The following is a 13,084-nucleotide window of genomic DNA, read 5'->3' as shown; positions in this document are numbered from 1 at the left end:
CCATTAGGAGGCTCCAACAAACTGTTGAAACCCATGATGTCAGATTGATAGACTCCTCACTCCACCTGTTTAACCAGCCCCACCCTGAGCCGTTTCTTCATGTTTTAAGCAGCAGGTGATTCATATGAACTGGCATTTTAGCCTCGTCATTTGTTGGGTGTCATTGCTTTAATTTCTCTGACCTGTTTGCTGTAGTATCAGTTCCGTGACTTCACACAGAGAACTTTGTGATCCATACAAAGAAAGTTTAAGCTCATCTCCTCCCAGCGAGCATGGCCTCAGGTTGGACTGAAGAGGAAAGCTTTGCCTGTCCAGTATGTCTGGAAACCCTGAAGGATCCAGCCACTCTACCCTGCGGACACTCATACTGCTTGGCTTGTATTCAGAGCCACTGGGACAAAGGGGGCAGCAAAGGTCAGTATAGCTGCCCCCAGTGTAGGCAGGTGTTTAACCCTCGGCCCTCACTGGCCAAGAGCACCCTGCTAGCAGAGGCTATGGAGAAGCTGAGGACCAACAGCCTGAAGCAGCACTCCTTCACAGCTCCTTCCCCCGGCCCACCATCCATGCCGGTCTATTTGGAGGTCCAGCCAGATACAATGCAACGAAAGGGCAGCGTGTACCCACAGCTTCCCTCTGTGGAACCCAAACCCTGCCACCAACACGGCCGACCCCTGGACCTGTTTTGCCATGACGACAGGGAGTGTGTGTGTGACGTGTGTTGCCAGCATGGACACAGTGGACACCGTGTTGTCAAACCGAGAGACGAGAGAAAAGAAAGACAGGTGTGTAATTGTAATTATTTCAGGTGATATTTTCACTCTGCTTTTATTTTTGTTTATTTGTTTTTGGGTCTCTAAACAACTTTTAAAATTAAAGTAAAATGCTGGTAAAAGAAATACACCACTATAAATGCAGTTTCCAAGTGTAACTAAAACATTTCTTAAGCTAATCTTGAAGGACTTGAAAAACAAGTCTGAAGCACGCCTTACTGATGTTATAGTGATTCCCAGCAAAACTATGTAACAATATCACAAATAGCCTGTACAGTCTCAAGTACAGTCATTACTGCCTCACAATGTATGTGTGCATGTGTTTGTGTATAGAAAGAGCTTGTTCAGATGCAAGCAGAGGTACAGAGGAGGCTCCAGGAGACGGATAGGAAGATTAAGGAACTCCCACATTTTGCACGTCAAGACAAGGCATGTAGAAAACCTTATTAATTCATGCCATCCTTGTTTACTTTGAAAAATATGAAATTGTGGTGACAATATGTCCTCATCTTGCTTGTCTACACTACCAGGCCTTGGTCCAGGCTCTAGAGAAGGAGAGCACAGATTTATTCATGGAGCTAGCCAAGAACGTGAATCTAACAGGCACCCAGGTCAGCGAGCTCCTCTCTACCCACGAGGCCTCTTTAGGCAGCCAGGCTGAGGGGCACCTCAACAGACTGGAGCAGCAGGTTGCACAGCTCAACTGGAAGAGTGAAGAGCTGAGCAGACTGGCTGACATGCAGGACGATGTCTGTTTCTTGAAGGTAACGAGTGTGAAGCGGAGTGCACATATTTTAGTGCTAAACTAGATCTGTAGTCTCTGACTGTGGAATTTGTGGTATTTGTTCTCAAGAACTTCCTCCTCATGGAGCCGCTGGTTCAGACTGATGCCACAGTGATTGGGCAGGAGGAAACCATGGTGACGTCAGTCCGCTCAGTCATGAAAGAACTGCAGGAGTCAGTTCAGGATCTCTGCAAAGGCAGCCTGGAAAAAATCATCACAATAGGTCAGCTCTTCTCTTCTACTCTCTTCTCGTCTTTTCTCTTCTCTTAATAACATAAGGTCAAAATTTTCCTTTTGCAGTGAATAACCCCTTGGCTTTGACTACCAGTGGTCCGGAAGCAGCAGGCCCGCTACCAGCGGGACCAGTACCAACAGGCCCACTACCTGCAGGCCCGCTACCAGCTCAGGTTCCTGCCCAAAGTACAGGTACGTTAAATACCAGTCCAATAAAAGCACAAATGAGCTTTATTTTGACTGTTAGCTTTTGACTGTGGAAAGGACACCTTTTTACATGTAAACCCTTTTCTTCTGTAGTGTATGAAATGAAAACAGACTCTCCACCCTTGCCACCTTTGCGACCTCAAGGTAAAACATGCACACACACACACACACACACACACACACACACACACACAGAATATACTTTAATGTGGCATTTGAAAAAACACTGAGTTCATATTTTACTCTTGTTTTTATTTTTTTTCACCTCAGGGCCTCTGCCTTCAAGGTCTGGTGGTTCTGCTTACATTCAAGGTAATGCTTGAAAGGGTTTCTCTAATGTTGGCTGTCATAGAGTTTAGATATGCTTTAGTTTAACTGTTCTGTTTGTTGCTTCTCTCTGTGAATGAAGCTTCAGCCCCACCTCCACCCTTGCCTGCTCCTCGACGTCAAGGTAAAAGCACAAACATTATCATTGACGATATCCACGTCAGGCAGTTACCCCGTCTTGTAGGAGATAAAAGCTGGCTGTGGACAGCTTTGCTCACCTGACCTTTCACAGATACCTCTTAGAGTATCTTGGGGTTAAATGTTACTTTTCCTTTTTACAATGGTGTATTTTTTTTCTGTCTTAACAGCTTCTGTATCATCAGTGGGATTTATGAAACCAGAACCAAAAACTCGAGATGAACTCATAAAATGTAAGTCTTTTGTACTCCAGAATACAGACCCCTTTATTTGTTCCAGTCTTAGGTAAAATGACAAATCCTCTTTCTTTAGTTCGTTTCGAACCCACTATGGACCCCAACACAGTGTATCGCCACGTTCTGCTGTCGGATGGCAATCGTAAGGCAACGATGCGGGCTGAGAACCTGAACCCACCAGACCATCCTGATCGATTCCAGTTCTGGAGACAGGTTCTCTGCAAAGAGCCGCTGGGAGGGAGCCCTTATTACTGGGAGGTGGAGTGGACTGGGCAGAAGGTGCTTGGATATGATTAAGTGTGTGTGTGTGTGTGTGTGTGTGTGTGTGTGTGTGTGTGTGTGTGTGTGTGTGTGTGTGTGTGTGTGTGTGTGTGTGTGTGTGTGTGTGTGTGTGTGTGTGTGTGTGTGTGTGTGTGTGTGTGTGTGTGTGTGTGTGTGTGTGTGTGTGTGTGTGTTTGTTTTTCAACTGTAACTGTTTGAGTCGTAGAATTAGTTAACATGCTTTGTTTGCCCAGTCAGTGCTAAGTAATGGTTATGAAAGAACTCTAATGCCATAAAAGTCTTCAGACCTAAAAGCAAAATAGAAGTCTCACAATAGTAAGTCTGACTAAAGAAGGCTTAAATCAATATTCTATGTCCTACCATTCCTTTTAGGATAGGTTTTGGCTATAAAGCATTTTTAGTTTTATATATTTTAATTAAAATAAATGTTTTTGAGGATTTAAATCATGCAGCCAGCATTTGTCTACACAGGTAGTCTGGTAATAGAGGGAACTGCCCTTTGTGCTCCATTTTAATTGGCTAATGGAATCCATGTATACAGAAACTTCAAAGGAAACCAATCATTTCAATTACTTTCTGCCTGGAAAGTAATTCATTTTCTCACACAATGCACAGAGTTGCATCATAGTTTATGCCAAGTCATACTGTATTAGAGTACCAGAGAGGCCCTAAGGACAGAAGTGCTATAAATACAAAAATTACTGACATTTCTATTAGTCACGGCTGCGCTCGTTAAAAGACACAATCTGTTCAACATACATATTTGTCATATGTTATTTTTGTAGGTTATTTTTAAAAAAGAGCCACATGACCTCCAGTTCTGAAAACCTGTTTAATGCACTTGTGCATTAAACAGGCTCTTTTAATAACCAACAGGGGGCGACTCTTCTGATTGCAAAAGAAAAAGTAACATTGTATAAAAATCTATGAAAATTTGATCCTACTTTTGAATTTATTTATGACCTTGATAAATATATTCTTAGTCATCTTATGGTCTCAATTTGTAGTTTAAAGTTCTGTTGTTTCCCTTTTTGTTTTTTGTTTTTTAAAGTGATTAGCAAACGACTCTTACGTTTGTGCCCCTCACTGAATTTATTTTCCTCACTCCCATCATGCAGGTCACCATCGGAGTTTCCTACAAAGAGATAGAACGCAAGAGTAATGATGACAAGAGCCGTTTGGGCCACAATGAGCTGTCTTGGAGTCTGTACTGGTCTGGGAGCGGATTTTCCTTTTGGCACAATAACCAGGAAAAACTGCTGGGTGCACCAAAGGCCAAACGGATCGGCATCTACCTGGACCAGCATGCAGGGATTCTGGCCTTTTACAGCATCACCCAAAACCAGGCTACCCTCATCCACAGACACCAGCAGCAGTTCACTGGCCCTCTGTTCCCAGGATTCAGATTCTGGGCAAGAGTAGGTGCTACAGTAACCATTTGCCAATTAGACTGATGTGCACAAGAGTAATTATCTGATGTTTTTGATTAAAGATGTTTATCTGGCTGCAAGAATGTAACAGCTTAAGGTTTTTAAAAAGGATGTCAAGGATGCCTTCTTGCTCTGGAGAGAACTAGTTCAGTCAGTTCTTGTTTACATAATGATTTTGCACCAACCATGATTCATGTAATATAAATTAATTTTAATATGTCTATGTAAGTAAATAAAAGATTAATAAACTTGCAACACATACCTCTGTGATCTGTTTTAGCATTTTTTTTTTTTTTTAAATGAGTTGACTGACTGTATCTTATAGCGCATTGGGTCTATTTCTTCCTTCTTATGTGACCAAACACATAACCAATATAATGCTGATCTTCTCTATATCTCACTGACCTTTATGCCTAGAGCTTCCCCTCCATTCTGCACTTACAATATATTTAGTATTCCCATATTTATTTCGATCTTTCTCCACACACAGATACGATGAGCTGAAAAGTCCTGATTTGTGTTTGGTCTGTTTAGCCTTAACTCTGGTTCTTCCTTACTGACTTGTTACTTTTCCGAAGGAAACTCTTGTGTAAGTCTTTTCTCTCTCAGTGCAGATATTCAGAAAATATCTTGCTTTGCACTAGTTAGTAATCAAACACTATTCACAGGAGAACAAGGAAGAGCTCATTTTACATGTTTTGGCAACAGTTTGTTGCAACCCCGCCCTGATTGAAAAAGTTGGACACGCTAAATAGATACAACAAATCCCAGCCTTCTAAGATAACAACATATGCTTTAGAATGGCACTGTTCTCATATATATAAATATACTACAGCATTATTGGTTAAACCTGGTGACGCTAGTGTTGCAATCATTAATATGACCACAAAAGTATATTCAGTGCAAAATGACTAAGCATGTACTTGTGGACACAAAGTAAAAACACTCACCTTTTTTGGCCCAGAGGAGAGGTGATACCTGACCTACAATGACAACAAAAGACCTGGGAGGTGCACATGTTGGCGTGCTGTTAGCAAGATTATCTGAGGTGAGACTAGATATGGTTAGAAAAAAGATGCAACTTTAGGAAACGCACCTGCTGTGAGGTAAATGTTTTGTTGAGTTCCATATCTCACTTCTTTGCCAGCTGTTATTTTAATCTGAATTTAGATACAGAAAATGATACAAATAATACTGCCTAAGGGAAGCATGTATAATATAAACAGAACTGGTCCTAGTGCAGAACCCTGTGGAACTCCATTATTAACCTTACTGTGAGCAGAAGGTTTCCTACTTACATGAACAAAGTGGATGGATGGATTGATTGACTGATTGATTGATTGACAGGATGAAGGTGACTGATCTGCAGGCTAACTGTTAGGTGGCAGTAGAATACAGAGAACATTTTCCCTGGTTTTCTGCTGTATGCTACTGACTGAATTAAGGAAAAATAAGCTGCTCTGGGATTTGTGGAAACTTAAACCTCACTGATAAACTTTAAATATCATCCACATTTATCTGAAGTAACAGTAGTGTAAATTGTTTTGTTTAAACCTGTGCAATTAACAGCAGAAAGCTGTAAATTGATTTAGTGGTTGATATTTATCAGTCATGATGGATGGATATCCTAAAAAGTATCAAAAAAACAAAGCAGAGGTCTTTCATTTTATCTGCTTTCTTCTCTCTTGTTTCATGCTAAAATTGCAAATATTCTCTTGAGACTTCAAGCAGAGATTAGGAACAGGATGATTCTGCTTTTTAAACTATGCTGTCTCCAGCAACATCATTTGAGCCACTAAGTTGTACTTTGAGAGTCGAGCATGCAAATGGCCGCTAACTTCTTTAGTTTCTTATCTTTTTTGAACTTTTGGTTTGGTTTATTTAGCTGAGACTCACATAGTTGGAAACTGCTGCAAGTTGAACCAAGGTCAAGCTGCAGGAAGGACATTTTTTTGGATTTGCATTACTTTTTCTTTGGATTAAATTCCACGCAAACTACATTAGTCTGGATTCAAGTCAACAATCTCTTCCTGTGGAGTAGTACTTTTTTTGTGCATAAGAAAGTACAGTAGTTTTATTAATCTTAGATTCATCACAGGTCAAAGAAAGCCCAAGAAAGTCTGCAGGTGACACATGAAAAAGCATTAGGGCAGACAAGTAAAACCAATCTGCCAAAAGTAAGGGGAAAGTGAATCGTAAGTTACTGTAATGCACTAATACACATGATCATTATAAAGAAGAGCATTGAATTTTAAATACAGTGATTCCGATCTGGAGGTAGACTGTAATTTAATGGGTTGTTTACAGTTTAAATGAGTGTTTTCATACAACATTCAGCTGTTGTAAATACTAATGAGTAATTATAAGCTTTCATTTCAGCATAGAAAGCAATACCCCTGTTTGCTCAGTATAAAGCTATCAGAAGCAGATAATTAGCAGAGATTAACAGAAAGGCTTTAAACATGAGACACACTGTGGTTCCACTGTATTCCTACTTGTGTGCCTCAATACAGATTTCTACTGGGCATTAAGCAGGTACGCAGTGACCACTGGCCACCCAATCAGCTCGTACAGGTTCTGTGTTGAGTCACACGGGGCTTACACGTGTCTTAATTTTTCTGCCATCAAAATCTCCACATTGGCCCTCTTTACTGAATAGCCTGTTTTTCAGCAAAGAAAGCAAAAGATTTTTTTTATTTTGTCTATGGCTTGCATAGACCTCTTCAAACATAATTAAACATATTTCCCTCTGTTTCAGTCTTTCTACTAAGCAAATTACAGCCACACAGTCATGACAATGGTATCAATCATGTGATTCCAAAGCGACCAAGTATATAGTCCACAGCATATAATTATTTAAATAATTCAACAGCTTATAGTGGTGCAGCACTCTAATATTGATCCGCCCAAACAAATTGGTCTGGACTGAAATAGTTCATCAGCATAAGTAAGAATGAATGTCTTTTAGTTGTACTTTACCTATAAGGTTAATTAGAAAGTGATAGCATGCTAACATGGTAAGATGGTGTACATGATTAATGAAATGTTTGATCATAAATATGTTAGCATTGGCATTAGGATTTACCTCAAAGCATTGCTGTTTTCTACCTGACTCTAACAACATGCAGGTGAGCTTCCATGTAGGACTACTGGCAGTCAGAGGGTCGTGCTGATCTCAGCAGCAGCTTAATGAAATAAATCCTGCTTACAATCAGCACAGTTTATCCTTCCAAAAAGGCAGGTTTGTTGTTTGTTTTTAACTCAATCATGAACATGGAGAGTGCAAAAACAATGTTTAGTAATCTGACTAGAAAAAAAAATTGCTCATAGCAAAGATATGTGTGTAACATCAAACAAGGCAACCTGGAGCAGCACTCACACATAAGCTGTCTGTCAATGTGTGGATTTGAGAAAATGAGAGCCTCTAGTGATGAAAAAAAAACAGATTAATCTTGAGCTATAAAGTCACAGAGGGAAAGGGGATGAACAACAAAGAAAAAAGAGAGAGGAGGAGTCGTGTGAAAAGAGGTTACAAGGGAGGGGCTTTTAGAAAACTATATATCCATTACTTTCGTGTCATGATCAGTCAGTACAAACTTCCACCCTTCAGAAGCATCATCATTTGCCATATATCAGCATCAACATGAGAGGTGAGACTAGATGGACGCTGTATCTACATTGAAATAAGATTTTGGAGGAAGATTTTTTAATTGCAAAGAACATTAATGGATTTAGCTCAGGTTCAAAATATTCAGACTCTAGTAGGCAAAAAGGACTAAAGACTGCGTGTTAGAATTTTACATTTAGGAAACTAAACCATGTGAAAATGAAAAGTATATTAGAAGAATCGTTTACATTTTGGGATGTTGAATATCTCCAATTAAGCTCGTCAATTCCACAAATTGAAAAAAGGTAGAAAATAGTAGTGGTTTAGAGTCAGTTCAACATTTCAAAATAACAAAGATGTCTGATGCCCTTCTTTTTCTCCAGCAATTGTATTGCTGTGTCTTCTGCATGCAGCTTTCGGTCAGGACAACAAGTTTTCCTGGCTTGGACCTTTGGAGAATGTACCGCAGCAAGCCCCCGTTCAAAGCCAAGGTGAGAGGCTGTTAAATAAGAAGGTCTGCATTCATGTCTCAATATAGCTCTGCATGTTTTTACCTGAAAACCTACTCATTTGTGTGTGTATGCAGTGTGTGTTACTGACCAGGCGTCGTGTGGCTGCTGTCTAATGCAGAAACAAATAGGCAGGTTGGAGAAGTTCTTTAACATGAGCATTAACAAACTGAAGGACGAGCTCATGAGCTCCAAAATGATCCTCAACAATATGAGAGGTGAGTGACATCAAGTGGCCAATAAACTAAAAGTCGAAGCTGATAGATTTCTCATTTCGCTAAGCTATTTCTTCTCTGCATTTCCAGGAAGCCGCAGCGCCTTCTCCATCGCTCTAAACAACAACTCAGCCATGGTCTCCTATGGCCCCTTCTCCAGTGATAGCATAATTAAGTACAAACATGTCTTCATCAACTTGGGAGACGGCTACAATGTGGAGACTGGCATCTTCACCGTGCCCCGCTCCGGCGTCTACAGCCTCTCCGTCACGGTTTACAGCTCTGCTCGCGTAACCCTGAGCAACTGCGTCACTCTGCAGGTTAACGGCGAAAATGTGGCTGAAGCCATTGAAAGAAGTGGTCAGGACCTTGAAGACAGCACCAGTGTTGTCGTGGCTGTGCAGCTGAACGCCGGGGACCAGCTGTCTGCCAGGCTGCTCCAAGGATGCTCCTTAAGCGATGACATCAACCACTACAACACTTTCACTGGTTTTCTGCTTTATGCTTCTGATTAAGTTGGCATAGTGTGCTTTGTACCAACGTTTGCCTAATACAGCCAAAATGTAAGCCTGCTAGATGAAAATTTTCTATGGTGACATCAGTGACTTGTTTTGTTCTTTCTGAGATTGTATGTCATTATGCTGAAGAGATGTTTCTTAAACACTCTTATGTGGATTAACCCTTGAATTACTACAGCTGTATCTTTTTTTTAGATTGTTGAAGTGTCTTGGCTATAACTGTTATTGATTTTGATTTAGTTATAAATGTTATATTACTTGTCTGTGAAATCTGTCAAGCCTATAAAAATGATGAAATAAATCAGATCTTTAAAAAAACACAGTTGCCTTTGTTATAATTTTTGATCCATTCTGTAACAAATAAAGCAAAGTTGTAACGGTGGTACTAGCATAGTGTGCTGTTCACAATTTGAGTGGAAAATAGAGGATATATAATCATTATCTTCTTTGTGAAATAAAAAGATAAATTGAAATAAATGCTATTCCACACCAATGAAATTCCCAATAAGTCCTGTGATGGCCTAGCAACCAGCGCAGGGTGTAATCCAACTCTTGCCCAAATCAAATGATACTTGTGTACTGGCTTACTACTCCTCAAGTTGAGCAGTCAGAGAGTCTACGTATCATTCACTATATATATATATATATATATATATATATATATACACACACACACACACACACACACACACACACACACACACACACACACACACACACAAACTGCACTTTTATTTTCGTACTTTGTGTCTAACATTTACACACACTCTAATAGATTCATCAAGGGTTACGTTGGGGGTATGTGTGTTTGCCCAAGGATGCCTTGGAGGACCAAGAACTGATCCAATTAGTAGACAACTCACTTGAGTCAACCCTCTATCTTAAATTTGATAGGATGGATGGATGCTTTCTAAATAACGGGCAGCATGGTGGCATGGTGATTAGCACTGCTACCTCACACCAAGAAGGTCCTGAGGTCAATTACACCACTTTTTGTTGGGAGTTTTCATGTTCTCCTCATGTTTGCGTGGGTCCTCTTGCTTCCTCCCACAGTCCGAAGCCATGCACTTAGTGGGGATAGAATAATTGGAAAGTCTAAATTGCCCATAGGTATGAATGTGAGTGCAAATGGTTGTCTTTGTCTATGTGTTAGCCCTGCGACAGACTGGCGACCTGTCCAGGGTATCCAGGGACAGCTGGTCCGTACCAGCAACCCTGAAAAGGATAAGCGGAAGCGGATGGATGACTAAAGCAAGATTTAATCATGTCCTAAATTGCAACAAACAGTGCAGCATTAAAATATATTATTGGTGTATATAATTCTGAATACATTCTGTAGCTAATTAAGATGCTGTAACAATGTAACAAATCATGTGAAACTACGAGTACTGGCAGCTTCATTTGTCACCCTTTCATTTCACTCTAATCTACACAGATTATTTCCTAATGTAAAAATGATCACAGCACCACACTGTATAATATACACAGTATAAGCCTGCAGTGTAGAACGTTGCTCCAGTCTTCCTACTATATACATATATTCTCACGTTCAGTGAGAGACTGAGATTACCAAAAAGCACCACTGAATGACACAGGAAATCATTCCTACCTGCCATGTGTATAGAGCCCTTCTAACACATTTCTGTTGGACCAAAAATATGTCAACTTATCTATCACACTGAAAGCACAAGCATGTAAAATGACAGTGCTTTTGTAAAGGCAGGTTAGAACTGTGCATAGAAAAGTACACTAGACTATCAACCAGCACTTTACACCTTGTCTGCTAATGAGAACACACTGACACCTCTTTCCAGATGATAGATGACACCTCACCGGCATCCACAACAAAGCCTTAGAGTCAGGGTGTGTACCTGCTTCTGTGTGATTTTTAAAGCTGAGATCAAGTGGTGATGATACAGCTTTATCAGTTGCACAGGTAAAAAGGACAGGGAAAAAACCCAACAAGGGGCGTTGTCAAAGTTGGAAGGCAATAAGGGAGGAGCGCTGTGAAAAATATATATCCATGACTCTTGTTGAGCTTCATCAGTCTCTCTTACCTTTCATTCATTCATGAAGCTGCCATCATTTAGTGTCGGCATGAGAGGTGAGCCTACGTTTACACACAAAACAGGTATCTAGTAAGTAGCGCTTTCTCTTTCTTAATTGGTTTATCTCTTTCACATTTTTCTCCACAGCTCTTGTACTGCTGTGTCTGCTGAATGCAGCGTTTGCTCAAAACGAATATTCCTGGAACGGACCCGTCCGGATTGCTCCAGATCCCGACCCCAACGCAGGCAGTGGTGAGGAACTGTGACTGCACAAAAAGTGTGTGCTCATATATTCTCTGTTGCAAGTGTGTTAATGTGTCTTTGTGTTCAGCATGCAGCACGGACAAATTCTCCTGTGGTTGCTGCCTGATGGTGCAAGAGGTGAACAGGCTGAAGACCTACTTTAACAAGAGCATGACTGAGCTGGAGAAGGACTTCCAAAAGACAAAAGAAAGTCTCAGGGTGGTTGAAGGTAAGTGATCAATTATAAAGGACATAACAGCAAAAGCAGATTTTTTTGCACTGCTAACACACCACCTCCCTTTTGCATTTCCAGCCAGCCGCGTTGCCTTCTCTTTCTCTCTATTCAGCGATGAGAATTTTAAGTGTTACGGCCCCTTCAGCGAAATGAACAAGGTCGTCATCTACAAAAATGCCTTCCTTAACTTGGGCGGAGCCTACAACATGAACACTGGCGTCTTCACCGTTCCTTTCTCAGGCGTCTACAGTCTCGCAGTCACCATCTTCAGTGACGCAGGGTCTCCCGGCAACATGCTGGCTGCCTGTGCCAATCTGCAGGTTAACAATAAAGTGATGGCAAGAGCCAAAGAGTTTAATACCAATGACCAAGAAGATAGCGCCACCATAGTTGTGGCCATGCACCTGAAAGTTGGAGACATGGTGACTGTTACCTTAAGCAGTGGCTGCTATCTCTGTGATGAAAGCTACTACAACACCTTCAGTGGCTTTCTGCTTTATGTTACTGAATAAGTTGGAGGATGGTTGGTTTTTATTGCAAGTTTTGCTCCACTTTTAAGGTTAGAGTCTGCTAGGTGAAATTTTCTGCATCAGTCTATTGTTTGGGGATTCTTTTGAGAAAGTCCCGGTTTTAAATTCATCGTGCTTTGATTCAGCTTGTACAATCTGAAAGCTTAAACCAAGAAACTATAAGAGTATCTTTGTTCTGAAAAAAACATATATTTTCTTGTTTCAGTAATGGCCTGTAATGTGTATATACAATCAGCAGCCATGCACCTTGTAAAATTACATGAACTGTAATCAAAAGGTTTGTTTTACCTGAACAATTGTGTGATTGTTTGGAAAATTAAACTATTGAAATACTGATGGTACTATGCTGTTTATTTTTTTAGGTATTGATGTTTTCCACAGACCAACTTTATATTGAACTATATTTAGTAACACACATATATCAATTAAATTAAAAAAAACTTTATTTACAATCTTGCACACAGTGAGCATGAATATGAAGCCTTATTAAACCATATTACCACTCTGGTGACAGACATACATGACACATACAGTATCAATGAGATGAATGTCTTAACATTTAGTATATGGTGGATTTCAGTCCATTTTAATATACTTTATTTTATTTACCCAATAACATCAGTCAGATGCATCCAACTAATCTTTCATCCGGTACCACCTTAAACCTGATCTTATACCTGTCACCTGTTCAGGGGTTCAGAGAACGATGTTCGGGTGAAGGACTTTCACCATGTTTTTACATGTTAAATTGTACAAGTACATGCTGACCTG

At 40.4% G+C, this 13,084-nt stretch overlaps 3 protein-coding genes across 3 annotated transcripts; all 3 read left to right on the top strand.

Moving 5' to 3' along the window:
* The first annotated feature begins 130 nt into the window (after positions 1-130).
* On the top strand, positions 131-4,669 carry ftr86 (finTRIM family, member 86). Its single transcript, XM_026192091.2, has 11 exons — positions 131-782; positions 1,104-1,199; positions 1,301-1,534; positions 1,624-1,777; positions 1,855-1,980; positions 2,089-2,139; positions 2,266-2,307; positions 2,405-2,446; positions 2,631-2,693; positions 2,773-2,975; positions 4,097-4,669. The coding sequence occupies exons 1-11, from the start codon at positions 273-275 to the stop codon at positions 4,430-4,432; spliced, it is 1,857 nt and encodes a 618-aa protein (XP_026047876.2). The 5' UTR covers positions 131-272; the 3' UTR covers positions 4,433-4,669.
* Positions 4,670-7,992: 3,323 nt separating this feature from the next.
* Positions 7,993-9,579, top strand: LOC113036907 (complement C1q-like protein 4). The gene is made up of 4 exons (XM_026193495.2): positions 7,993-8,058; positions 8,399-8,506; positions 8,602-8,742; positions 8,830-9,579. Exons 1-4 carry the CDS (start codon positions 8,052-8,054, stop codon positions 9,252-9,254), a joined length of 681 nt encoding a protein of 226 aa, XP_026049280.1. The 5' UTR covers positions 7,993-8,051; the 3' UTR covers positions 9,255-9,579.
* A 1,697-nt stretch (positions 9,580-11,276) lies between these two features.
* Positions 11,277-12,654, top strand: LOC113036956 (complement C1q tumor necrosis factor-related protein 3-like). Its single transcript, XM_026193593.2, has 4 exons — positions 11,277-11,361; positions 11,453-11,557; positions 11,637-11,777; positions 11,862-12,654. The coding sequence occupies exons 1-4, from the start codon at positions 11,328-11,330 to the stop codon at positions 12,293-12,295; spliced, it is 714 nt and encodes a 237-aa protein (XP_026049378.2). The 5' UTR covers positions 11,277-11,327; the 3' UTR covers positions 12,296-12,654.
* Positions 12,655-13,084: the final 430 nt, after the last annotated feature.

The sequence above is a fragment of the Astatotilapia calliptera genome, chromosome 14 (genome assembly GCF_964374335.1).
Source record: "Astatotilapia calliptera chromosome 14, fAstCal68.1, whole genome shotgun sequence".
Taxonomy (NCBI): domain Eukaryota; kingdom Metazoa; phylum Chordata; class Actinopteri; order Cichliformes; family Cichlidae; genus Astatotilapia; species Astatotilapia calliptera.
This window is presented reverse-complemented; position numbering and strand designations above follow the sequence as displayed.

Excerpts from the sequence above, each read along its gene's own strand:
- LOC113036907 (XM_026193495.2), top strand. Across the intron at positions 8,507-8,601 it reads AGCCCCCGTTCAAAGCCAAG|TGTGTGTTACTGACCAGGCG; the intron begins GTGAGAGGCTGT and ends GTGTGTATGCAG. Across the intron at positions 8,743-8,829 it reads GATCCTCAACAATATGAGAG|GAAGCCGCAGCGCCTTCTCC; the intron begins GTGAGTGACATC and ends CTGCATTTCCAG.
- ftr86 (XM_026192091.2), top strand. The coding sequence starts at position 273 with ATGGCCTCAGGTTGGACTGAAGAGGAAAGCTTTGCCTGTCCAGTATGT. Across the intron at positions 2,140-2,265 it reads GCCACCTTTGCGACCTCAAG|GGCCTCTGCCTTCAAGGTCT; the intron begins GTAAAACATGCA and ends TTTTCACCTCAG. Across the intron at positions 2,976-4,096 it reads TGGAGTGGACTGGGCAGAAG|GTCACCATCGGAGTTTCCTA; the intron begins GTGCTTGGATAT and ends CCCATCATGCAG.
- LOC113036956 (XM_026193593.2), top strand. The coding sequence starts at position 11,328 with ATGAAGCTGCCATCATTTAGTGTCGGCATGAGAG. Across the intron at positions 11,558-11,636 it reads CGACCCCAACGCAGGCAGTG|CATGCAGCACGGACAAATTC; the intron begins GTGAGGAACTGT and ends CTTTGTGTTCAG. Across the intron at positions 11,778-11,861 it reads AAGTCTCAGGGTGGTTGAAG|CCAGCCGCGTTGCCTTCTCT; the intron begins GTAAGTGATCAA and ends TTGCATTTCCAG.